Source organism: Haemorhous mexicanus, unplaced genomic scaffold (assembly GCF_027477595.1).
Source record: "Haemorhous mexicanus isolate bHaeMex1 unplaced genomic scaffold, bHaeMex1.pri scaffold_218_ctg1, whole genome shotgun sequence".
Taxonomy (NCBI): domain Eukaryota; kingdom Metazoa; phylum Chordata; class Aves; order Passeriformes; family Fringillidae; genus Haemorhous; species Haemorhous mexicanus.
The window spans coordinates 3,856-31,413 of NW_026776045.1; the positions used below are offsets into that span (position 1 = coordinate 3,856).

The 27,558-nt window shown below is 51.1% G+C and overlaps 1 protein-coding gene across 1 annotated transcript; it reads left to right on the top strand.

The window, feature by feature from the left end:
• MAG (myelin associated glycoprotein) lies at positions 1–27,558 on the top strand (the record flags this gene model as incomplete). The annotated part of the gene is made up of 9 exons (XM_059837706.1): positions 1–226; positions 3,841–3,990; positions 8,187–8,483; positions 10,945–11,205; positions 16,398–16,658; positions 22,330–22,620; positions 24,606–24,702; positions 25,815–25,890; positions 26,621–27,558. Coding segments are annotated over 9 exons (1,797 nt in total), but the record flags the coding sequence as incomplete, so codon positions are not given.

Genomic DNA, 27,558 nt, shown 5'->3' on the forward strand with positions numbered 1-27,558 from the left:
AGGAATTGCGGCCGCCTCCTGGGCGCGGTGGATGCCTTCCGGCGGTGGCGGGGCTGGCGGGGCTCGTGCGCCTCCATCCCGTGCCGCTTCTCGTTCCCCGAGGAGCTGCGGCCGGGCTCGGTGCAGGGGCTCTGGTACTTTCGGCAGCCCCTACCCCAAGAATTACCGCCGGTGGTCGCCAGGTCCCGGCCCGGGGGGGTCCACGAGAGCTTCGAGGGCCGAGCGAGGCTGGTGGGAGAGAGCCCGGGCTGCGGGATTGCTCCCTGGAGCTGGGACCCCCCCTCAGCGCCGAGCTCGGGGGGCGCTACTACTTCAGGGGAGACCTGGGAGGGTACAACCAGTACAGCTTCAGCGAGCACACCACCCTCGAGGTGCTGGGTGAGTCAGAAATTCGGAATTTTGGGGGGGATTGGGAAAATTGGGATTTTTTGGGATTTTTTTGTGGATTTTTTTGGGGATTTTTGGGGCATTTTGGGGCATTTTGGGTGGATTTGGGCTCCGTGGGAGAGCCCGGGCTGCGGGATTGCTCCCTGGAGCTGGGACCCCCCCTCAGCGCCGAGCTCGGGGGGGCGCTACTACTTCAGGGGAGACCTGGGAGGGTACAACCAGTACAGCTTCAGCGAGCACACCACCCTCGAGGTGCTGGGTGAGTGACATTTGGGGGCAATGCCGGGGATTTGGGAAAATTGGGATTTTTGGGAATTTTTTGGGAATTTTTTTGGGGATTTTTTGGGGATTTTTGGCGATTTTTAAGGGTTTTTTTGGGGATTTTTTGGGAATTTTTTGGGGATTTTTTTGGGATTTTTTGGGAATTTTTTTGGGGATTTTTTGGGGATTTTTGGGGATTTTTTGGGATTTTTTTGGCGATTTTTAAGGGTTTTTTGGGGATTTTTTGGGAGGATTTTTTGGGATTTTTTGGGGATTTTTTGAGGATTTTTTTGGGATTTTTTGGGGGATTTTTGAGATTTTTTTTGGGATTTTTTGGGATTTTTTGGGGGTTTTTTTGGGATTTTTTTGGCGATTTTTGGGGATTTTTTTTGGATTTTTGGGGGATTTTTTGGGATTTTTTTGGCGATTTTTTGGGGATTTTTTTGGGGATTTTTTGGGATTTTTTTGGGGATTTTTTGGGATTTTTTGAGATTTTTTTGGGGATTTTTTTGGCGATTTTTTGGGATTTTTTGGGATTTTTTGGCGATTTTTTAGGGAATTTTTGGGGGATTTTTTGGGATTTTTTGGGGGGATTTTTTGGGGATTTTTTGGGAATTTTTTGGGATTTTTTGGGGATTTTTGGGGCATTTTGGGGGCATTTTGGGTGGATTTGGGCTCCGTGGGGGACCCCGGGCTGCGGGATTGCTCCCTGGAGCTGGGACCCCCCCTCAGCGCCGAGCTCGGGGGGCGCTACTACTTCAGGGGAGACCTGGAGGGTACAACCAGTACAGCTTCAGCGAGCACACCACCCTCGAGGTGCTGGGTGAGTCAGAAATTCGGAATTTTGGGGGGGAATTGGAATTTTGGGGGGATTTTTTGGGGATTTTTTTGGGGATTTTTTGGGATTTTTTTAGGATTTTTTTGGCGATTTTTAAGGGTTTTTTGGGGATTTTTTGGGATTTTTTGGGGGATTTTTTGGGATTTTTTGGGGATTTTTTGGGGGGGATTTTTGGGGATTTTTGGGGATTTTTTGGGATTTTTTTGGGGATTTTTTGGGGGATTTTTTGGGAATTTTTTTGGCGATTTTTTGGAAATTTTTGGGGATTTTTTGGGATTTTTGGAGATTTTTTGGGGGATTTTTTGGTATTTTTTTGGGGATTTTTTTGGGATTTTTTGAGATTTTTCTGGAGATTTTTAGGGATTTTTTGGGATTTTTTTGTGGATTTTTTGGGGGATTTTTTAGGATTTTTTGGGGGTTTTTTTGGGGGGATTTTTTGGGATTTTTTTGGATTTTTGGGGATTTTTTGGGCGATTTTTGAGATTTTTTGGGATTTTTTTGGGGATTTTTTGGGGATTTTTGGGATTTTTTCGGGATTTTTTGGGGGGGATTTTTGGGGATTTTTGGGGATTTTGGGGGGATTTTTTGGGATTTTGGGGATTTTTGGGGATTTTGGGGGGTTTTGGGCGATTTTTGGGGGATTTTTTTTGGCGATTTTTGGGATTTTTGGGGATTTTTTGGGGATATTTGGGGATTTTTGGGGGATTTTTTTGGGGATTTTTTGGGATTTTTTTGGCGATTTTTTTGGATTTTTTTGGGATTTTTTGGGGGATTTTTTGGGGATTTTTCGGGATTTTTTTCGGGATTTTTTGGGATTTTTTTGGCGATTTTTTGGGGTTTTTTGGGGGATTTTTTGGGATTTTTGGGGATTTTTTGGGGATTTTTGGGGATTTTTGGGGATTTTTTTTGGCGATTTTTTGGAATTTTTTTGGCGATTTTTTGGGATTTTTTTGGCAATTTTTTGGCAATTTTTTGGGATTTTTTGGGGGATTTTTTGGGATTTTTTGGGGGGATTTTTGGGGATTTTTTAGGATTTTTTTGGGATTTTTTTGGGGGATTTTTTGGGATTTTTTTTGGGGATTTTTTGGGATTTTTTTGGATTTTTTTGGGGATTTTTTTGGGGGATCTTTTGGGATTTTTTGGGGGGATTTTTGGGGATTTTTTTTGGGATTTTTTAGGATTTTTTTTGGGGGATTTTTGGGGGCATTTTGGGGCATTTTGGGTGGATTTGGGCTCCGTGGGGGACCCCGGGCTGCGGGATTGCTCCCTGGAGCTGGGACCCCCCCCTCAGCGCCAAGCTCGGGGGGCGCTACTACTTCAGGGGAGACCTGGGAGGGTACAACCAGTACAGCTTCAGCGAGCACACCACCCTCGAGGTGCTGGGTGAGTCAGAAATTCGGAATTTTGGGGGGGATTGGGAAAATTGGGATTTTTTGGGATTTTTTTGTGGATTTTTTGGGGGATTTTTGGGGCATTTTGGGGCATTTTGGGTGGATTTGGGCTCCGTGGGAGAGCCCGGGCTGCGGGATTGCTCCCTGGAGCTGGGACCCCCCCTCAGCGCCGAGCTCGGGGGGCGCTACTACTTCAGGGGAGACCTGGGAGGGGTACAACCAGTACAGCTTCAGCGAGCACACCACCCTCGAGGTGCTGGGTGAGTGACATTTGGGGGCAATGCCGGGGATTTTGGGAAAATTGGGATTTTTGGGAATTTTTTGGGAATTTTTTTGGGGATTTTTTGGGGATTTTTTGGCGATTTTTAAGGGTTTTTTGGGGATTTTTTGGGGATTTTTTGGGGATTTTTTTGGGATTTTTTGGGAATTTTTTTGGGGATTTTTTGGGGATTTTTGGGGATTTTTTGGGATTTTTTTGGCGATTTTTAAGGGTTTTTTGGGGATTTTTTGGGAGGATTTTTTGGGATTTTTTGGGATTTTTTGAGGATTTTTTTGGGATTTTTTGGGGGATTTTTGAGATTTTTTTGGGATTTTTTGGGATTTTTTGGGGGTTTTTTTGGGATTTTTTTGGCGATTTTTGGGGATTTTTTTTGGATTTTTGGGGATTTTTTGGGATTTTTTTGGCGATTTTTTGGGGATTTTTTTTGGGATTTTTTGGGATTTTTTTGGGGATTTTTTGGGATTTTTTGAGATTTTTTTGGGGATTTTTTTGGCGATTTTTTGGGATTTTTTGGGATTTTTGGCGATTTTTAGGGAATTTTTGGGGGATTTTTTGGGATTTTTTGGGGGATTTTTTGGGGATTTTTTGGATTTTTTTGGGGGATTTTTTGGGGATTTTTTGGGAATTTTTTGGGATTTTTTGGGGATTTTTGGGGCATTTTGGGGCATTTTGGGTGGATTTGGGCTCCGTGGGGGACCCCGGGCTGCGGGATTGCTCCCTGGAGCTGGGACCCCCCCTCAGCGCCGAGCTCGGGGGGCGCTACTACTTCAGGGGAGACCTGGGAGGGTACAACCAGTACAGCTTCAGCGAGCACACCACCCTCGAGGTGCTGGGTGAGTCAGAAATTCGGAATTTTGGGGGGAATTGGAATTTTGGGGGATTTTTTGGGGATTTTTTTGGGGATTTTTTGGGATTTTTTTAGGATTTTTTTGGCGATTTTTAAGGGTTTTTTGGGGATTTTTTGGGATTTTTTGGGGATTTTTTGGGATTTTTTGGGGATTTTTTGGGGGGATTTTTGGGGATTTTTGGGGATTTTTTGGGATTTTTTTGGGGATTTTTTGGGGATTTTTTGGGAATTTTTTGGCGATTTTTTGGAAATTTTTGGGGATTTTTTGGGATTTTTGGAGATTTTTTGGGGATTTTTTGGTATTTTTTTGGGGATTTTTTGGGATTTTTTGAGATTTTTCTGGAGATTTTTAGGGATTTTTTGGGATTTTTTTGTGGATTTTTTGGGGATTTTTTAGGATTTTTTGGGGGTTTTTTTGGGGATTTTTTGGGATTTTTTTGGGATTTTTGGGGATTTTTTGGGCGATTTTTGAGATTTTTTGGGATTTTTTTGGGGATTTTTTGGGGATTTTTGGGATTTTTTCGGGATTTTTTGGGGGGATTTTTGGGGATTTTTGGGGATTTTGGGGGGATTTTTTGGGATTTTGGGGGATTTTTGGGGATTTTGGGGGGTTTTGGGCGATTTTTGGGGATTTTTTTGGCGATTTTTTGGGATTTTTGGGGATTTTTTGGGGATATTTGGGGATTTTTGGGGGATTTTTTTGGGGATTTTTTGGGATTTTTTTGGCGATTTTTTGGGATTTTTTTGGGATTTTTTGGGGATTTTTTGGGGATTTTTCGGGATTTTTTCGGGATTTTTTGGGATTTTTTTGGCGATTTTTTGGGGTTTTTTGGGGGATTTTTTGGGATTTTTTGGGGATTTTTTGGGGATTTTTGGGGATTTTTGGGGATTTTTTTGGCGATTTTTTGGAATTTTTTTGGCGATTTTTTGGGATTTTTTTGGCAATTTTTTGGCAATTTTTTGGGATTTTTTGGGGGATTTTTTGGGATTTTTTGGGGGGATTTTTGGGGATTTTTTAGGATTTTTTTGGGATTTTTTTGGGGATTTTTTGGGATTTTTTTGGGGATTTTTTGGGATTTTTTTGGGATTTTTTTGGGGATTTTTTTGGGGGATCTTTTGGGATTTTTTGGGGGGATTTTTGGGGATTTTTTTGGGATTTTTTAGGATTTTTTTTGGGGATTTTTGGGGCATTTTGGGGCATTTTGGGTGGATTTGGGCTCCGTGGGGGACCCCGGGCTGCGGGATTGCTCCCTGGAGCTGGGACCCCCCCTCAGCGCCGAGCTCGGGGGGCGCTACTACTTCAGGGGAGACCTGGGAGGGTACAACCAGTACAGCTTCAGCGAGCACACCACCCTCGAGGTGCTGGGTGAGTGAACTTTGGGGGCAATGCCGGGGATTTTGGGAAAATTGGGATTTTTGGGGATTTTTTGGGAATTTTTTGGGGGATTTTTTGGGGATTTTTGGCGATTTTTAAGGGTTTTTTGGGGATTTTTTGGGATTTTTTGGGATTTTTTTTGCGATTTTTAAGGATTTTTTGTGGATTTTTTGGGATTTTTTTGGCGATTTTTTGGGATATTTTTGGCGATTTTTTGGGATTTTTTGGGGATTTTTTGGGATTTTTTGGGATTTTTTTTGGGATTTTTTGGGATTTTTTGGGATTTTTTGGGGGGATTTTTTGGTGATTTTTGGGGAATTTTTTTGGCGATTTTTTGGGATTTTTTTGGGTTTTTTTGGGATTTTTTGGGATTTTTTTGGGATTTTTTCGGGGATTTTTGGGGGTTTTTTTGGGATTTTTTCGGGATTTTTTGGGATTTTTTTGGAGGAATTTTGCCGATTTTTAGAGAGTTTGGAGCCAGATTTTTGGAGAAATTTTGGGATTTTTTGGGGGATTTTTTGGGAGAAATTTTGGGATTTTTTTGGGATTTTTGGGATTTTTTGGGGATTTTTTGGGATTTTTTGGGATTTTTTTGGGGATTTTTGGGGATTTTTTTGGCAATTTTTGGAGGAATTTTGCCGATTTTTAGATAGTTTGGAGCCAGATTTTTGGAGAAATTTTGGGATTTTTTGGGGGATTTTTTGGGAGAAATTTTGGGATTTTTTTGGGATTTTTGGGATTTTTTGGGGTTTTTTTGGGATTTTTTTTAGATTTTTTTAGGATTTTTTGGGATTATTTTGGGGATTTTTGGGCATTTTTTGGGTTTTTTTGGGGATTTTTTGGGATTTTTTTGGGATTTTTTTGGGATTTTTTGGGATTTTTTTGGCGATTTTTTGGGATTTTTTTGGCGATTTTTTGGGATTTTTTGGGGGGATTTTTTGGGATTTTTCGGGGATTTTTTGAGATTTTTTGGGGATTTTTTTGGCGATTTTTTGGGATTTTTTTGGGGATTTTTTGGGATTTTTTGGGATTTTTTTGGGGATTTTTTGGGATTTTTTGGGGGATTTTTTGGGATTTTTGGGGATTTTTTGGGATTTTTTGGGGGGATCTTTGGGGATTTTTTGGGATTTTTTTGGGGATTTTTTGTTTGATTTTTTGGGGGGATTTTTTGGGATTTTTTGGGATTTTTTGGGGGATTTTTTTTTGATTTTTTGGTATTTTTTTGGAGATTTTTGGAGGAATTTTGCCGATTTTTTAGAGAGTTTGGCGTCAGATTTTTGGAGAAATTTTGGGATTTTTTTTGGAATTTTTTGGGACTTTTTTCCCATTTTCAGGATGTTTGGAGTGAGTTTTTCGGGTCTTTCAGGGAATTTTGGGGGATTTTTGAGGAATTTTCCCAATTTTTGGGCTAAAATCCAGGGATTTTGGGGGTATTTAAATCCCATTTTTTGGGGATAAATTTGGGGTATTTAAATCCCATTTTTTGACATAAATTTTGGGGATTTTTAGGGTATTTAAATCCCATTTTTTGGGATAAAACCCAGGGATTTTGGGGGTATTTAAATCCCATTTTTTGACATAAATTTGGGGGATTTTTGGGGTATTTAAATCCCATTTTTTGGGGATAAATTTGGGGTATTTAAATCCCATTTTTTGACAGAAATTTTGGGGATTTTTAGGGTATTTAAATCCCATTTTTTGGGATAAATTTGGGGCATTTAAATCCCATTTTTTGACATACATTTTGGGGATTTTGGGGGTATTTAAATCCCATTTTTTGGGGATAAATTTGGGGTATTTAAATCCCATTTTTTGACATAAATTTTGGGGATTTTTAGGGTATTTAAATCCCATTTTTTTGACATAAATTTTAGGGATTTTTAAGGTATTTAAATCCCTTTTTTGGGGATAAATTTGGGGAATTTTTGGGCTAAAACCCAGGGATTTTTAGGGTATTTAAATCCCATTTTTTGGGATAAATTTGGGGAATTTTTGGGCTAAAACCCAGGGATTTTTAGGGTATTTAAATCCCATTTTTTGGGATAAATTTGGGGAATTTTTGGGCTAAAAACCAGGGATTTTGGGGGTATTTAAATCCCATTTTTTGGGCTAAACCCCAGGGATTTTGGGGATATTTTACCCCATTTTTTTGGGCTAAAAGGGGCCGGATTTGGGATTTTCGCCACTTCCAGCCCCATTTTTCCCATTTCTCACCCCAAATTTTCTCCCTTTCCCAGAGGAGCCGGTGCTGGAGGTGCCCCCCGAGGTGGTGGCGGGAGGGGATTTTTGGGTTTATTTTACCTCATTTTTTTGGGCTAAAAGGGGCCGGATTTGGGATTTTTGAGGCATCCAGACCCAAATTTTTGGGATAAATTTGGGGAATTTTTTGGGATAAATTTGGGGGATTTTTGGGATAAATTTGGGGGATTTTTGGGGTATTTAAATCCCATTTTTTGGGATAAATTTGGGGAATTTTTGGGCTAAAACCCAGGGATTTTTAGGGTATTTAAATCCCATTTTTTGGGATAAATTTGGGGAATTTTTGGGCTAAAACCCAGGGATTTTTAGGGTATTTAAATCCCATTTTTTGACATAAATTTTGGGGATTTTTGGGGTATTTAAATCCAATTTTTTGACATAAATTTTGGGGATTTTTAGGGTATTTAAATCCCATTTTTTGGGATAAATTTGGGGTATTTTGGGGTATTTAAATCCAATTTTTTGGGGATAAACCCCAGAGATTTTCACCACTTCCAGCCCCATTTTTCCCATTTCTCACCCCAAATTTTCTCCCTCTCTGCCCCCAGAGGAGCCGGTGCTGGAGGTGCCCCCCGAGGTGGTGGCGGGCGCCCCGGCCGAGCTGCGGTGCCGCGTGCCCGACTCGTGCCCGCGCCAGCGGCCGCGCCTGCGCTGGGAAGGGGCCCAGGAGCTTCCGGAAGCTTCCGAGCGCGAGTGGCGCGAGGACTCGGCCGGCGCCGCCTCCGTGGTGTCGCGGCTGCGCTTCCGCGCCCGGCGCGAGGACGGCGGCCGCAGGTTGGGCTGCCAGGTGACCCTGCCCAACTCCAGCCTGGCATTCAGCGCCGGCGTGGCGCTGGACGTGCAGTGTGAGCACCTGGGGGGCACCTGGGGGGGAAATTTGGGGGAAATTCGGGGAAAATCGGAGAAAATTGGGGATTTTGGGGACACCTGAGCACACCTGGGCACACCTGAGAGGGATAGGAACACACCTGGGCACACCTGAGAGGGACAGGAACACACCTGGGCACACCTAGAAGGGATAGGAGCACACCTGGGCACACCTGGGGTGAGGACGGCGGCCGCAGGTTGGGCTGCCAGGTGACCCTGCCCAACTCCAGCCTGGCATTCAGCGCCGGCGTGGCGCTGGACGTGCAGTGTGAGCACCTGGGGGGCACCTGGGGGGGAAATTTGGGGAAATTTGGGGGTTTTGGGGACACCTGGGCACACCTGGGGGGGGGAATGGGGAAAAATTGGGGGAAATTCGGTGAAAATCAGGGAAATTTGGGGGTTTGGGGGACACCTGGGCACACCTGGGCACACCTGAGAGGGATAGGAATGCACGTGGGCACACCTGGGCACACCTGAGAGGAATAGGAGCACACCTGGGCACACCTGGGCACAGCTGAGAGGGATAGGAACGAACCTGGGCACACCTGAGAGGAATAGGAACACACCTGGGCACACCTTGGCACACCTAGAAGGGATAGGAACACACCTGGATACACCTGAGAGGGACAGGAACACACCTGGGCACACCTCAGAGAGATAGGAACACACCTGAGCACACCTGGGCACACCTGAGAGGGATAGGAACACACCTGGGCACACCTGGCACGAGGACGGCGGCCGCAGGTTGGGCTGCCAGGTGACCCTGCCCAACTCCAGCCTGGCATTCAGCGCCGGCGTGGCGCTGGACGTGCAGTGTGAGCACCTGGGGGGCACCTGGGCACACCTGGGGGGAAATCTGGGGGAAATTCGGTGAAAATCGGGGAAATTTGGGGGTTTTGGGGACACCTGGGCACACCTGAGAGGGATAGGAACACACCTGAGCACGCCTGGGCACACCTGGGATGGAGACGAGCACACCTGGCCACACCTGACCAGGTGTATTTGAGGTTTTTGGGGTTCTTGACACACCTGGCCAGGTGTATTTGAGGTTTCTAACTCACCTGGACAGGTTCTGGATGGTTTTTGAGGTTCCTGACTCACCTGTCCAGGTGTTTTGGGGTTTTTGGGGTTCCTAGCACACCTGGCCAGGTGTATTTAAGGTTCCTGACTCACCTGTCCAGGTGTTTTGGGGTTTTGGGGGTTCCTGACTCACCTGGCCCGGTGTATTTGGGGTTCCTGACTCACCTGTCCAGGTATTTTGGGATTTTTTGGGGTTCCTGACTCACCTGGCCAGGTGTATTTGAGGTTCCTAACACACCTGGCCAGGTGTATTTGAGATTCCTAACACACCTGGCCAGGTGTATTTGAGGTTCCTAACACACCTGGCCAGGTGTATTTGAGATTCCTAACACACCTGGCCAGGTGTATTTGAGGTTCCTAACTCACCTGGCCAGGTGTATTTGAGGTTCCTAACTCACCTGGCCAGGTGTATTTGAAGTTCCTGACTCACCTGTCCAGGTGTTTTGGGGATTTTTGGGGCTCCTGACTCACCTGGCCAGGTGTATTTGGGGTTCCTAACACACCTAGACAGGTTCTGGATGGTTTTGGGGGTTCCTAACTCACCTGGCCAGGTGTATTTGAGGTTCCTGACTCACCTGGCCAGGCGTATTTGAGGTTTCTAACTCACCTAGACAGGTTCTGGATGGTTTTGGGGGTTCCTAACTCACCTGGCCAGGTGTATTTGAGGTTCCTGACTCACCTGGCCAGGTGTATTTGAGGTTTCTAACTCACCTGTCCCCTCCCCAGATGAGCTGCAGGTGCTGGAGGTGTCCCTGACACACCTGGCCAGGTGTATTTGAGGTTCCTAGCACACCTGGCCAGGTGTTTTGGGGGTTTTTGGGGTTCCTGGCACACCTGACCAGGTGTATTTGAGGTTCCTAACTCACCTGGACAGGTTCTCGATGGTTTTTGGGGTTCCTGGCACACCTGGCCAGGTGTATTTGAAGTTCCTGGCACACCTGGCCAGGTGTATTTGAAGTTCCTAACTCACCTGGCCAGGTGTATTTGGGGTTCCTGACTCACCTGTCCAGGTATTTTGGGATTTTTTGAAGTTCCTGACTCACCTGGCCAGGTGTATTTGAGGTTCCTGACTCACCTGTCCCCTCCCCAGATGAGCTGCAGGTGCTGGAGGTGTCCCTGACACACCTGGGCAGGTGTATTTGAGGTTCCTGACTCACCTGGCCAGGTGTATTTGGGATTTTCGGGGTTCCTGACTCACCTGACCAGGTGTATTTGAGGTTCCTGACTCACCTGGCCAGGTGTTTTGGGATTTTTTTGGGTTCCTGACTCACCTGGCCAGGTGTATTTGAGGTTTTTGGGGTTCCTGACTCACCTGGCCAGGTGTATTTGAGGTTCCTGACTCACCTGTCCCCTCCCCAGACGAGCCGCAGGTGCTGGAGGTGTCGGGCCCGGCCGAGGCCCTCGAGGGCTCCCAGGTGCACCTGGGCTGCTCCGCCGAGGGCCGCCCCCCCCCGCTGCTCACCTGGTTCCGGGGGCCGCAGGTGCTGCGGGAGGAGCCGGGGGCGGAGTCGCTGCCGCTGCACCTGGCCCAGGTGAGCCCCCAGGACAGCGGCACCTACACCTGCGTGGCCGAGAACCGGCACGGCCGCCACAACCGGAGCCTGGAGCTGCACGTGGCCTGTGAGTGACGCACCTGGGCGCACCTGGGGGCACACCTGGGCGCACCTGGGCACACCTGGGGGCACCTGGGGGCACCTGGGGGCACCTGGGCACACCTGGGGGTACCTGGGGGCAGTTATAACACACCTGGGGGCACCTGGGCACACCTGGGCGCAGTTATAACACACCTGGGGGCACCTGGGCACACCTGGGGGCACATGGGGGCACCTGGGCACACCTGGGCACACCTGGGGGCAGTTATAACACACCTGGGGGCACCTGGGGGCACCTGGAGGTCATTATAACAAACCTGGGCACACCTGGGCACACCTGGGGGCAGCTATAACACACCTGGGGGCACCTCAGGCACACCTGGGGGCACCTGGGCACACCTGGGGGCACCTGGGCACACCTGGGGGCACCTGAGCACACCTGGGGGCACCTGGAGGTCATTATAACAAACCTGGGCACACCTGGGCACACCTGGGGGCAGCTATAACACACCTGGGGGCACCTCAGGCACACCTGGGGGCACCTGGGCACACCTGGGGGCACCTGAGCACACCTGGGGGCACCTGGGCACACCTAGGGGCACATGGGGGCAGTTATAACACACCTGGGGGCAGTTATAACACACCTGGGGGCACCTGGGGGCACCTGGGGGCAGTTATAACACACCTGGGGGCACCTGGGAACACCTGGGCACACCTGAGGGCAGTTATAACACACCTGGGGGCACCTGGGCACACCTGGAGGCACTTCAGGCACACCTGGGGGCACCTGGGCGCACCTGGGCACACCTGGGGGCACCTGGGCGCACCTGGGGGCACCTCAGACACACCTGGGCACACCTGGGCACACCTGAGCACACCCAGGTGCATCCGCACACCTGTCCCACCTGTATCTCACCTGTCTCTCACCAGTCTCACCTGTCCCAGCTGCCCTTCATCTTCCTCACCTGTCTCTCACCTGTCTCTCACCGGTCCCATTGTATCTCACCTGTCTCTCACCTGTCCCACCTGTATCTCACCTGTCCCACCTGTCTCTCACCTGTCTCACCTGTCTCTCACCTGTCCCACCTGTCTCTCACCTGTCCCACCTGTATCTCACCTGTGTCTCACCTGTCCCCAGACGCTCCCCGCCCGCCGGTGCTGAACGGCTCTCTGTGGGTGCTGGCAGGTGAGCAGGTGCGCCTCACCTGTTCGGCCTCACCTGTCCCACCTGTATCTCACCTGTCCCACCTGTCCCACCTGTCCCACCTGTATCGCACCTGTCCCACCTGTATCTCACCTGTCCCACCTGTATCTCACCTGTCTCTCACCTGTATCTCACCTGTCCCATTGTATCTCACCTGTCCCACCTGTATCTCACCTGTCCCACCTGTATCTCACCTGTCTCTCACCTGTATCTCACCTGTCCCATTGTATCTCACCTGTCTCACCTGTATCTCACCTGTCTCACCTGTCCCACCTGTATCTCACCTGTCTCTCACCTGTATCTCACCTGTCTCACCTGTCCCACCTGTATCTCACCTGTCTCTCACCTGTATCTCACCTGTCCCATTGTATCTCACCTGTCTCACCTGTCTCTCACCTGTCTCACCTGTATCTCACTTGTCTCACCTGTATCTCACCTGTCCCACCTGTATCTCACCTGTCCCTCACCTGTCTCACCTGTCTCTCACCTGTCCCACCTGTCCCACCTGTATCTCACCTGTCTCTCACCTGTCTCACCTGTCCCACCTGTCTCTCACCTGTATCTCCTGTCCCATTGTCTCTCACCTGTCTCTCACCTGTCTCTCACCTGTCCCACCTGTATCCCACCTGTCCCACCTGTATCTCACCTGTCTCTCACCTGTCTCACCTGTATCCCACCTGTCCCACCTGTATCTCACCTGTCCCACCTGTCTCTCACCTGTCCCTCACTTCTCTCACCTGTCCCACCTGTATCTCACCTGTCCCACCTGTCTCTCACCTGTCCCTCACTTCTCTCACCTGTCCCACCTGTCTCTCACCTGTCCCACCTGTCTCACCTGTCTCTCACTTCTCCCACCTGTCTCTCACCTGTCTCTCACCTGTCCCACCTGTATCTCACCTGTCTGTCACTTTGCTCACCTGTCCCACCTGTGTCCCACCTGTCCCCAGACGCTCCCCGCCCGCCGGTGCTGAACGGCTCTCTGTGGGTGCTGGCAGGTGAGCAGGTGCGCCTCACCTGTTCGGCCTCACCTGTCCCACCTGTATCTCACCTGTCCCACCTGTCTCTCACCTGTCTCACCTGTCTCACCTGTCTCTCACTTCTCTCACCTGCCCCACCTGTCTCTCACCTGTATCTCACCTGTCCCACCTGTATCGCACCTGTCCCACCTGTATCTCACCTGTCCCACCTGTATCTCACCTGTCTCTCACCTGTATCTCACCTGTCCCATTGTATCTCACCTGTCCCACCTGTATCTCACCTGTCCCACCTGTATCTCACCTGTCTCTCACCTGTATCTCACCTGTCTCACCTGTATCTCACCTGTCTCACCTGTCCCACCTGTATCTCACCTGTCTCTCACCTGTATCTCACCTGTCTCACCTGTCCCACCTGTATCTCACCTGTCTCTCACCTGTATCTCACCTGTCCCATTGTATCTCACCTGTCTCACCTGTCTCTCACCTGTCTCACCTGTATCTCACTTGTCTCACCTGTATCTCACCTGTCCGACCTGTATCTCACCTGTCCCACCTGTATCTCACCTGTCCCTCACCTGTCTCACCTGTCTCTCACCTGTCCCACCTGTCCCACCTGTATCTCACCTGTCTCTCACCTGTCTCACCTGTCCCACCTGTATCTCACCTGTCCCACCTGTCTCTCACCTGTATCTCCTGTCCCATTGTCTCTCACCTGTCTCTCACCTGTCTCTCACCTGTCCCACCTGTATCCCACCTGTCCCACCTGTATCTCACCTGTCTCTCACCTGTCTCACCTGTATCCCACCTGTCCCACCTGTATCTCACCTGTCCCACCTGTCTCTCACCTGTCCCTCACTTCTCTCACCTGTCCCACCTGTCTCTCACCTGTCCCACCTGTCTCTCACCTGTCCCTCACTTCTCTCACCTGTCCCACCTGTCTCTCACCTGTCCCACCTGTATCTCACCTGTCTGTCACTTTGCTCACCTGTCCCACCTGTGTCCCACCTGTCCCCAGACGCTCCCCGCCCGCCGGTGCTGAACGGCTCTCTGTGGGTGCTGGCAGGTGAGCAGGTGCGCCTCACCTGTTCGGCCTCACCTGTCCCACCTGTATCTCACCTGTCCCACCTGTCTCTCACCTGTCTCACCTGTCTCACCTGTCTCTCACTTCTCTCACCTGCCCCACCTGTCTCTCACCTGTATCTCACCTGTCCCACCTGTATCTCACCTGTCCCACCTGTCTCTCACCTGTCCCACCTGTATCTCACCTGTCCCACCTGTCTCTCACCTGTCCCACCTGTCTCTCACCTGTCTCTCACCTGTCTCTCACCTGTCCCATTGTATCTCACCTGTCTCACCTGTATCTCACCTGTCCCATTGTATCTCACCTGTCTCACCTGTATCTCACCTGTCTCACCTGTATCTCACCTGTCCCACCTGTATCTCACCTGTCCCTCACCTGTCTCACCTGTCCCACCTGTATCTCACCTGTCTCTCACCTGTCTCACCTGTCCCACCTGTCTCTCACCTGTCCCACCTGTCTCTCACCTGTCTCTCACCTGTATCTCACCTGTCTCACATGTCCCACCTGTCTCTCACCTGTCTCACCTGTCTCTCACCTGTCCCACCTGTCTCTCACCTGTCCCACCTGTCTCTCACCTGTCTCTCACCTGTATCTCACCTGTCTCACATGTCCCACCTGTCTCTCACCTGTCTCTCACCTGTCCCACCTGTCCCACCTGTCTCTCACCTGTCCCACCTGTCTCACCTGTCCCACCTGTCTCTCACCTGTATCTCACCTGTCCCCCACCTGTCTCTCACCTGTCTCACATGTCCCACCTGTATCTCACCTGTCTCTCACCTGTATCTCACCTGTCCCTCACTTCTCTCACCTGTCCCACCTGTATCTCACCTGTCCCACCTGTATCTCACCTGTCTCTCACCTGTCCCACCTGTGTCTCACCTGTCCCCAGACGCTCCCCGCCCGCCGGTGCTGAACGGCTCTCTGTGGGTGCTGGCAGGTGAGCAGGTGCGCCTCACCTGTTCAGCCTCACCTGTCCCACCTGTCTCTCACCTGTCTCTCACCTGTCTCTCACCTGTCCCATTGTATCTCACCTGTCTCACCTGTATCTCACCTGTCCCATTGTATCTCACCTGTCTCACCTGTATCTCACCTGTCTCACCTGTATCTCACCTGTCCCACCTGTATCTCACCTGTCCCTCACCTGTCTCACCTGTCCCACCTGTATCTCACCTGTCTCTCACCTGTCTCACCTGTCCCACCTGTATCTCACCTGTCCCACCTGTCTCTCACCTGTATCTCCTGTCCCATTGTATCTCACTTCTCCCACCTGTCTCTCACCTGTCTCTCACCTGTCCCACCTGTCTCTCACCTGTCCCACCTGTATCCCACCTGTCCCACCTGTATCCCACCTGTCTCACCTGTATCTCACCTGTATCTCACCTGTCTCACCTGTCCCACCTGTCTCACCTGTCTCACCTGTATCCCACCTGTATCCCACCTGTCTCTCACCTGTCCCTCACCTGTCTCTCACCTGTCCCCAGACGCTCCCCGCCCGCCGGTGCTGAACGGCTCTCTGTGGGTGCTGGCAGGTGAGCAGGTGCGCCTCACCTGTTCGGCCTCACCTGTCCCACCTGTATCTCACCTGTCCCACCTGTCTCTCACCTGTCTCTCACCTGTCCCACCTGTATCTCACCTGTCCCACCTGTCTCTCACCTGTCCCACCTGTATCTCACCTGTCCCACCTGTCTCTCACCTGTCCCACCTGTATCTCACCTGTCCCACCTGTCTCTCACCTGTCCCACCTGTATCTCACCTGTCCCACCTGTCTCTCACCTGTCCCACCTGTATCTCACCTGTCTCTCACCTGTCCCACCTGTATCTCACCTGTCCCACCTGTATCTCACCTGTCCCACCTGTATCTATCTCACCTGTCCCACCTGTCTCCCACCTGTCTCTCACCTGTCCCACCTGTCCCACCTGTATCTCACCTGTCCCACCTGTGTCTCACCTGTCCCCAGACGCTCCCCGCCCGCCGGTGCTGAACGGCTCTCTGTGGGTGCTGGCAGGTGAGCAGGTGCGCCTCACCTGTTCGGCCTCGAGCCACCCCGCCCCCATCGTGACGCTGCTGCGCGGGCGCCGCCTGCTCGCCGCGGCCGTCTACGAGCGCCAGGTGAGCCTGGAGCTGCCCGCGGCCGCACCTGAGGACGCCGGCGAGTACCTGTGCAGGGCCGAGAACCAGCACGGCCACAGCAGCCTGGCCTTCAACGTCACCGTGGAGTGTGAGAGGGGATTTGGGGGGAAAAACGGGGATTTTGGGCAAAATTAAAAATTGGGGTTTTGGGGAAAAATAAAAATTGGGGAAAATTGGGGGAAATTGGGGGAAAATGGGATTTGGGAGTGAGAGCGGTCTGGGCTTCAATGGCACTGTGGAGTGTGAGAGGGGTTTGGGGGGAAAAACGGGGATTTTGGGCAAAATTAAAAATTGGGGTTTTGGGGGAAAATAAAAATTGGGATTTTGGGGAAAATTGGGGGAAAATGGGGGAAAATGGGGGGAAAATGGGATTTGGGAGTGACAGCAGTCTGGGCTTCAATGGCACTGTGGAGTGTGAGAGGGGTTTGGGGGGAAAAATGGGGATTTTGGGCAAAATTAAAAATGGGGATTTTGGGGAAAAATTGGGGGGAAATGGGGGAAAAAATGGGGGAAAATTGGGGGAAAATTGGGGAAAATGGGATTTGGGAGTGAGAGCAGTCTGGGCTTCAATGGCACTGTGGAGTGTGAGAGGGGATTTGGGGGGAAAAACGGGGATTTTGGGCAAAAATTAAAAATTGGGGTTTTGGGGGAAAATAAAAATTGGGATTTTGGGGGAAATGGGGAAAAATGGGGGAAAAAATGGGGAAAAAATTGGGGGAAAATTGGGGGAAATTGGGGGAAAATGGGATTTGGGAGTGAGAGCAGTCTGGGCTTCAATGGCACTGTGGAGTGTGAGAGGGGTTTGGGGGGAAAAACGGGGATTTTGGGCAAAAATAAAAATTGGGATTTTGGGGAAAAATAAAAATTGGGGTTTTGGGGAAAAATGGGGGGAAAATGGGGGAAAATTGGGGGAAAATTGGGGGAAAATTGGGGGAAAATGGGATTTGGGAGTGAGAGCGATCTGGGCTTCAATGGCACTGTGGAGTGTGAGAGGGGTTTGGGGGGAAAAACGGGGATTTTGGGCAAAATTAAAATTTGGGGTTTTGGGGGAAAATTGGGAAAAATGGGGGAAAATTGGGGGAAAATTGGGGGAAAATGGGGAAAAATGGGGGAAAAATTGGGGGAAAATTGGGGGAAAATGGGATTTGGGAGTGGGAGCAGTCTGGGCTTCAATGGCACTGTGGAGTGTGAGAGGGATTTGGGGGGAAAAACGGGGATTTTGGGCAAAATTAAAAATTGGGGTTTTGGGGGAAAATTGGGGAAAAATGGGGAAAAATGGGGAAAAAATTGGGGGAAAATTGGGGGAAAATGGGATTTGGGAGTGAGAGCGGTCTGGGCTTCAATGGCACCGTGGAGTGTGAGAGGGGTTTGGGGGGAAAAACGGGGATTTTGGGCAAAAATAAAAATTGGGGTTTTGGGGGAAAATAAAAATTGGGGTTTTGGGGAAAATTGGGGGAAAATTGGGAAAATTGGGGGAAAAAATGGGGGAAAATTGGGGGAAAATTGGGGGAAAATGGGATTTGAGAGTGAGAGCAGTCTGGGCTTTAATGGCACCGTGGAGTGTGAGAGGGGTTTGGGGGGAAAAACGGGGATTTTGGGCAAAATTAAAAATTGGGATTTTGGGGGAAATTGGGGAAAAAATTGGGGGAAAATTGGGGGGAAATTGGGGGAAAATGGGGGGAAAATGGGATTTGGGAGTGAGAGCAGTCTGGGCTTCAATGGCACTGTGGAGTGTGAGAGGGGTTTGGGGGGAAAAACGGGGATTTTGGGCAAAATTAAAAATTGGGGTTTTGGGGGAAAATAAAAATTGGGATTTTGGGGGAAATGGGGAAAAATTGGGGGAAAATTGGGGGAAAATGGGATTTGGGAGTGAGAGCAGTCTGGGCTTCAATGGCAGCGTGGAGTGTGAGAGGGGTTTGGGGGGAAAAACGGGGATTTTGGGCAAAAATTAAAAATTGGGGTTTTGGGGAAAAATGGGGGGAAAATGGGGAAAAATTGGGGGAAAATTGGGGGAAAATTGGATTTGGGATTGAGAGCGGTCTGGTCTTCAACGTCACCGTGGAGTGTGAGAGGGAATTTGGGGGGAAAAACGGGGATTTTGGGCAAAAATAAAAATTGGGATTTTGGGGAAAATGGGGAAAAATTGGGGGAAAATGGGGAAGAAATTGGGGAAAAAATTGGGGGAATTTTGGGGGAAAATGGGATTTGGGAGTGGGAGCAGTCTGGGCTTCAATGGCACTGTGGAGTGTGAGAGGGGTTTGGGGGGAAAAACGGGGATTTTGGGCAAAAATAAAAATTGGGGTTTTGGGGGAAAATAAAAATTGGGGTTTTGGGGAAAATGGGGAAAAAATTGGGGGAAAATGGGATTTGGGAGTGAGAGCAGTCTGGGCTTCAATGGCAGTGTGGAGTGTGAGAGGGGTTTGGGGGGAAAAACGGGGATTTTGGGCAAAAATAAAAATTGGGGTTTTGGGGGAAAATAAAAATTGGGGTTTTGGGGGAAAATGGGGGAAAATGGGGAAAAATGGGAAAATGGGATTTGGGATTTTGGGAGGGGAAGCAGCACAGGCAGAGCAGCCTGGCCTTCAACGTCACCGTGGAGTGGGAGAGGGGTTTGGGGGGAAAAACGGGGATTTTGGGCAAAATTAAAAATTGGGGTTTTGGGGAAAAATAAAAATTGGGATTTTGGGGGAAATGGGGAAAAAATTGGGGTAAAATGGGATTTGGGAGTGAGAGCAGTCTGGGCTTCAATGGCAGCGTGGAGTGTGAGAGGGGTTTGGGGAGAAAAACGGGGATTTTGGGCAAAAATAAAAATTGGGATTTTGGGGGAAAAATGGGGAAAAAATTGGGGGAAAATTGGGGGAAATTGGGGGGAAATTGGGGGAAAATTGGGGGAAAATGGGATTTGAGAGTGAGAGCAGTCTGGGCTTCAACGGCACCGTGGAGTGTGGGAGGGGTTTGGGGGGAAAAACGGGGATTTTGGGCAAAAATAAAAATTGGGGTTTTGGGGAGAAATAAAAATTGGGATTTTGGGGGAAATGGGGAAAAATGGGGGAAAATTGGGGGAAAATGGGATTTGGGAGTGAGAGCAGTCTGGGCTTCAATGGCACTGTGGAGTGTGAGAGGGGTTTGGGGGGAAAAATGGGGATTTTGGGCAAAAATAAAAATTGGGATTTTGGGGGAAAATGGGGAAAAAACGGGGGAAAATTGGGGGAAAATTGGGGGAAAATTGGGGGAAAAATGGGATTTGGGAGTGAGAGCAGTCTGGGCTTCAATGGCACTGTGGAGTGTGAGAGGGGTTTGGGGAGAAAAACGGGGATTTTGGGGAAAAATAAAAATTGGGGTTTTGGGGGAAAATGGGGAAAATGGGGGAAAATTGGGGAAAATTGGGGGAAAATTGGGGAAAATTGGGGGAAAATTGGGGGAAAATTGGGGAAAATTGGGGGAAAATTGGGGTAAAATGGGATTTGGGAGTGAGAGCGGTCTGGGCTTCAATGGCACTGTGGAGTGTGAGAGGGGTTTGGGGGGAAAAACGGGGATTTTGGGCAAAAATTAAAAATTGGGGTTTTGGGGAAAAATGGGGGGAAATGGGGGAAAATGGGGAAAATGGGAATTTGGGATTTTTAGGAGGAAAAATGGGATTTTTTGGAGGTTAAAAAATGGGGATTTTTAGGAGAGGAAATGGGGTTTGTAGGGGAAAAATTGGGGGATTTTTAGGGAAAAAAGGGATTTTTGGGGGGAAAAAAAAGGGATTTTTAGGGGAAAAATTGGGATTTTTGAGGTGAAAAAAGGGGATTTTTTAGGGAAAAAAGGGGGATTTTTGGGGTGAAAAATGGGGATTCTTTAAAAAAAAAAGGGGGATTTTTGGAGGTAAAATATTGGATTTTTTGGGGAAAAAATTGGGAATTTTGGGGGAAAAAATTGATTTTTTGGGAAAAAAAAGGAGATTTTTAGGGAAAAAAAATTGGATTTTTTTGGGAAAAAAAAGGGGATTTTTGGGCTGAAAAAAGGGGATTTTTGGGGTGAAAAATGGGGATTTTTATGGAAAAAACCTGGGATTTTTGGGGTGAAAAATGGGGATTTTTAGGGGAAAAATTGGGAATTTTGGGGGGAAAAAAATTGATTTTTTGGGGTGAAAAATGGGGATTTTAGGGAAAAAATTGAGATATTGTGGTAATAAAGGGGATTTTTTTTAGGGGAAAAAAGGGATTTTTTTGGGGTGAAAAAGGGGATTTTTGGGGGAAAAAAATTGGTATTTTTTTGGGAAAAAATATGAAATTTTTTTGGGGGGAAAAAGGGATTATTTTTTGGGAAAACAGGGGATTTTTGGGGTGAAAAAAGGGGGATTTTTAGGGAAAAAAAGGGATTTTTGGAGGTAAAAAAACTGGAATTTTTTAGGGGGGAAAGAAGGGGATTTTTGGGGACAAAAAAGGGATTTTTTGGGGAAAAAAGGGGATATTTAGGGAAAAAATGGTGATTTTTAGGGAAAAAAGGGGATTTTTGCAGAAAAAATTGGGATTTTTAGGGGAAAATAATTGATTTTTTGGGGGTAAAAAATGGGGAATTTTACGGAAAAAAAAGGGGATTTTTGGGGTGAAAAAAGGGGGATTTTTAGGGAAAAAAAAGGGGATTTTTTAAGGGAAAAAAAGGGGATTTTTAGGGAAAATATTGGATTTTTTTGGAAAAAAAAGGGGATTTTTTTTAGGAAAAAACGTGGATTTTTGGGGTGAAAAAAGGGAATTTTGGGGGGAAAAAATTGGGATTGTTAAGGGAAAAAAAAGGATTTTTTGGGAAAAAAATAGGGAATTTTGAGGTGAAAAAAGGGGATTTTTGGGGTAAAAAACGGGCATTTTTGGGGTAAAAAAAGGGGATTTTTGGGCTGAAAAAAGGGGGATTTTTGGGGTGAAAAATGGGGATTTTTAAGGAAAAAAATGTGATTTTTGGGGTGAAAAAATGGGATTTTTTGGGAAAAAAAGGGATTTTTAGGGTAAAAAAAAGGGGATTTTGGGAAAAAAGGGGATTTTGGGGTGAAAAAGGGGGATTTTTAAGGAAAAAAAAGGGATTTTTTAGGAAAAAGGGGGATTTTTAGGGAAAAAAGGGGATTTTTGGGGTGAAAAGGGGGGATTTTGGGGGGAAAAAAAGAGGGGATTTTTAAGGAAAAAAAAGGGGATTTTGGGGGGAAAAAACGGGGATTTTTGGGCTGAAAAAAGGGAATTTTTGGGGTGCAAAAAAAGGGATTTTTTGGGGAAAAAATGGGGATTTTTAGGGGAAAAATTTGATTTTTTAGGGTGAAAAAGGGGGTTTTTTTAAGGAAAAAAAGGAGATTTTTGGGGTAAAAACCGGGGATTTTGGGGCTGAAAAAGGGGATTTTGGGGCTGAAAAAAGGGGATTTTTGGGCTGAAAAAAGGGGATTTTTGGGCTCAAAAAACGGGGATTTTTGGGGTAAAAAAGGGGATTTTGGGGTGAAAAATGGGGATTTTTGGGGTGAAAAAGGGGGATTTGGGGGTGAAAAAGAGGGATTTTTAGGAGAAAAAATTGGGATTTTTTGGGGAAAAAATTGGGAATTTTGGGGGAAAAAATTGATTTTTTGGGAAAGAAAAGGAGATTTTTAGGGAAAAAATTGGATTTTTTGGGGAAAAAAACGGGGATTTTGGGGCTGAAAAAAGGGGGATTTTTGGGCTGAAAAAAGGGAATTTTTGGGCTGAAAAAGGGGGATTTTTGGGCCGAAAAAAGGGGATTTGGGTGCAAACCCCTCCCCCCAGACGCGCCGGTGCTGCTGCCGGAGTCGCGCTGCGCCCCGGTGGGGGAGGGGCTGGCCAGGTGCGTCTGCGCCGCCGCCGCCGTGCCCGCCCCTGCCGTGGCCTTCGAGCTGCCCTCGCTGAACGCCACCGTGGGGGAGGGGCACCGCGACTTCGCCCTCACCTGGAGCTCACCTGGCGGCGTGGGCGCCGCCCTGACGCTGCGCGGGGGCCTGGAGCCGCGGCTGGCCGTGGTGTGCGCCGCCAGGAACGGCCACGGCGCCGCCAGGATGCAGCTGCGCTTCCATCACCCAGGTGAGCGCACCTGGGGGCACCTGGGGGCACCTGGGGGCACCTGGGGGCACCTGGGGGTACCTGGGGGTACCTGGGAGGGGGGGGAGTGGGGAAAAAGGGCGGAAATTGGGGGGAAATTGGGGGAAATTGGGGGGTTTGGGCACACCTGGGCACACCTGGGGCAGGTGAGGGCACCTGGGGGCACCTGGGGGCACCTGGGGGTAGCTGGGAGGGGGGGAAGTGGGAAAAAAGGGCGGAAATTGGGTGAAAATTGGGGGAAATTGGGGGGTTTGGGCACACCTGGGCACACCTGGGCGCACCTGGGCGCACCTGAGAGGGACAGGAGCACACCTGGGTACACCTGGGATGGATAGGAGCACACCTGAGATAGATGGGAGCACACCTGGGCACACCTGAGATAGATAGGAGCACACCTGGGCACACCTGGGCGCACCTAGGATGGATAGGAGCACACCTGGGAACACCTGAGAGAGATAGGAAGACACCTGGGCACACCTGGAAGGGACAGGAGCACACCTGGGCACACCTAGGATGGATAGGAGCACACCTGGGCACACCTGAGAGGGATAGGAACACACCTGGGCACACCCAGGATGGATAGGAGCACACCTGGGCACACCTGAGAGGGATAGGAACACACCTGGGCACACCCAGGATGGATAGGAGCTCACCTGGGCACACCTGAGAGGGATAGGAGCACACCTGGGCACACCTGGGCACACCTAGAATGGGTAGGAACACACCTGGGCACACCTGAGAGGGATAGGAACGCACCTGGGCACACCTGGGATGGATAGGAGCACACCTGGACACACCTGAGAGGGATAGGAGCACACCTGAGCACACCTGGGCACACCTGAGATAGATAGGAGCACAGCTGGGCACACCTGAGATAGATAGGAGCACACCTGGGCACACTTGAGGGATAGGAACACACCTGGGCACACCTGAGAGGGATAGGAACACACCTGGGCACACCTGGGCATACCTGAGAGGGATAGGAACACACCTGGGTACACCTGTCTGCCTCTTACCTGAGCTCACCTGTCTCTCATCTATCTCACCTGTCCCTCACCTGTCCCACCTCACCTGTCCCTTACCTGTCTCTCACTTATCCCATCTCACCTGTCCATATCTCACCTGTCCCATCTCACCTGTCCTATCTCACCTGTCCATATCTCACCTGTCCATATCTCACCTGTCCATATCTCACCTGTCCCTCACCTGTCCCCTCACCTGTCCAATCTCACCTGTCCCATCTCACCTGTCCATATCTCACCTGTCCTTATCTCACCTGTCCCTCACCTGTCCCATCTCACCTGTCCCTATCCCACCTGTCCATATCTCACCTGTCCCACCTGTCCGCTCCCACCTGTCCCATCTCACCTGTCCCACCCGTCCCACCTGTGGGGTCCCACCTGTCCCACCTGTCCCATCTCACCTGTCCCACCTCACCTGTCCATATCTCACCTGTCCATATCTCACCTGTCCATATCTCACCTGTCCTATCTCACCTGTCCATGTCCTCACCTGTCCATATCTCACCTGTCCATATCTCACCTGTCCATATCTCACCTGTCCCATCTCACCTGTCCCATCTCACCTGTCCACCTCACCTGTCCCTCACCTGTCCCACCTCACCTGTCCGTATCTCACCTGTCCCATCTCACCTGTCCATGTCTCACCTGTCCATATCTCACCTGTCCCACCTGTCCCACCTGTCCCATCTCACCTGTCCCTCACCTGTCCATGTCTCACCTGTCCCATCTCACCTGTCCTTATCTCACCTGTCCACTCTCACCTGTCCCACCTCACCTGTCCCACCTGACCTGTCCTACCTGTCCACTCTCACCTGTCCCACCTGTCCCACCTGTCCCACCTGTCCCACCTGACCTGTCCCACCTCACCTGTCCTTATCTCACCTGTCCATATCTCACCTGTCCCACCTGTCCCACCTGTGGGCTCCCACCTGTCCCCTCCCCCAGCGGGGCTGGTCTGGGCCAAGGTGGGCCCGGTCGGAGCCGTCGTCGCCTTCGCCGTCGTCATCGCCCTCGTCTGTTACCTGAGCCAGAGCCGCCGCAAGTGAGCCCCGCCCCCCGCCGGGGACACGCCCCCCCGGGGGGCCACGCCCACCTGGGGACTGGGGAGGGGCTGGGGAAAAGGGGAGGCCACGCCCACCGGGGTGTACAGACCAATAGGGAACGACCATTGAGAGGTAGAGACAGATAGGCCACGCCCACTGATGGGTATAGTCCAATAGGCCACGCCCACAGTGGGTTATCCCAATAGGCCACGCCCACTGGGGGGTACAGACCAATAGGGAACGACCTTAGAGAGGTAGAGACAGATAGGCCACGCCCACTGATGGGTATAGTCCAATAGGCCACGCCCACAGTGGGTTATCCCAATAGGCCACGCCCACTGGGGGGTACAGACCAATAGGGAACGCTCATGGAGGGGTATGGACAGATAGGCCACGCCCACAGTGGGGTATCCCAATAGGCCACGCCCACTGAGGGCCACGCCCACCTGGAGGGCTGGGGGAAGGGGAGGCCACGCCCACTGGGGGGACGGCCCAATAGGGAATGACCTTAGGTAGAGACAGATAGGCCACGCCCACAGATGGGTATAGTCCAATAGGCCACGCCCACAGTGGGTTATCCCAATAGGCCACGCCCACTGGGGGTACAGACCAATAGGGAACGACCTTAGAGAGGTAGAGACAGATAGGCCACGCCCACTGATGGGTGTAGTCCAATAGGCCACGCCCACAATGAGATGTGGCCAATGGGGGACACGCCCATTTAGGGACCTGCCCTGAAGAGGCCACGCCCACAAATAGACACACCCAGAGAAGCCACGCCCACATCGGGTCACATCTCAGGAGGCCACGCCCACATGTTATATTCTGTTAGGCCACGCCCACAAACGAGACACGCCCTCAAGAGGCCACACCCATATTTGGGCAGGCCCAGAGAGGTCACGCCCCCTTTCCATGCAAATGAGTCCTGGCCACACCCAAAGAGGCCACACCCACAACCCGCCACGCCACGCCCACACAAAGCCAAACCCACCGAGCCCCGCCCCTTTAGGCCACGCCCACTGGGGGGTGGGACTGAGTCATGAGAGGGGGCGGGGCAGGGAAGGGGCGGAGCCAAAGCTCACGAGGCCACGCCCCCGCCCCGCCCCTGCAGGAAGGCGTCGGGAAGCCCCGAGGTGACCCCGGTGACCCCGGCGGGGGGGCGGGACCCGGAGCCACGCCCACTGCAGGTAAGGGGGCGGGGCCAAAAGGGGTGGGAGGGGCTGAAGGGAGATTTGGGGGGGTCGCAGGTGAGGAGTGGGGACACCTGGGGTCACCTGGGCGGGATTTTGGGGACACCTGGGGGGTCCTGGGGGGGTTTGGGGACACCTGGGGTCACCTGGGGACAGCTGGGGGGTCCTGGGGGCATTTGGGGTCACCTGGGGGGGATTTGGGGACACCTGGGGGGTCCTGGGGGGGTTTGGGGTCACCTGGGGACACCTGGGGGGGATTTTGGGGTCACCTGGGGGGATTTGGAGTCACCTGGGGACACCTGGAGTCACCTGGGGGGATTTTGGGGACACCTGGGGACACGTGGGGGGGATTTTGGGGACATTTGAGGTCACCTGGAGGAATTTGGGGTCACCTGAGGTCACCTGGGCACACCTGGGGGGGATTTTGGGGACACCTGGGGGGTCCTGAGTGGGGTTTGGGGACATTTGGGGGGTCCCAGGTGGAATTTTGGGGACTTTGGGGACACCTGGAGGAATTTGGGGTCACCTGAGGACACCTGGGCACACCTGGGGGGGATTTTGGGGTCACCTGAGGTCACCTGGGCACACCTGGGGGGATTTGGGGTCACCTGAGGTCACCTGGGGCACACCTGGGGGGGATTTTGGGGCCATTTTGGCCCACGGGGGAGGCTGGGGTGTCCCAGGTGCGGTGGGCGTGGCCAGGTGTGACCCCGCCCCCTCCCCCCAGGCGCGGTGGCTTCGCCGTTGGGCGCTGGGGGTGGGGGAGGGGCAGACGGCCCCGCCCGAGGCCGCCCCTCCCCCCCCCAAACCCGCCCGGGGCCCCCCCGAGGAGCCCCCGGAGTACGCCGAGATCCGGGTGAAGTGACCACGCCCACCTGGACACGCCCACCTCACCTGGACACGCCCACCTCACCTGGACACGCCCCGCCCGGACCACACCCGCTGCACCTGGACACACCCGGACACGCCCAATGCGCGCTTTAGACACACCCACCGTACCTGGACACGCCCACCCGGGCCACGCGCATCGCGCCTGGACACGCCCACCTCACCTGGACACGCCCACCACACTTTGACCCTCCTGGGCCACGCCCCCCGCACCTGGACTGCGGCAAGAGCCGCGTCGAGAGGCCACGCCCACAGCTGGGCCACGCCCACTTGTGCCAGCTCAGCCACGCCCATCTTGTGGACACTCCCCTTTTTAGCCTGACCACGCCCACCTGTTTATCCTGGCGGTGACCACGCCCATTCCCTGGCCACACCCATTTCCCTCAGCTGACCACGCCCACCTCGATGTGACCACGCCCAGGGCCATTTTGCATTGACCACGCCCACTTTCCCCACTGGCCACACCCACCTCCCACTCCTGGCCACGCCCATCTCATTACCCTACACGTGACCACGCCCACTATGTCAGGCGCACCATGATGGGGCCACGCCTACATTCACATGACCACGCCCATTTCTTGTCAGACCACGCCCACCACCAATAGCCTGGCCACACCCACCTCGTGGCCACACCCATTTCCTCCCCGACCACGCCTCCAGACAAGCCCCGCCCCTCTCATTAATTATTTATTGCCCCTCATTAATGAATTCATTAACGCGTGACCTTTGACCCCCAATAAAACCGGAAGTGCCCGAAGGGGCTCCTGGGAGCCGAAA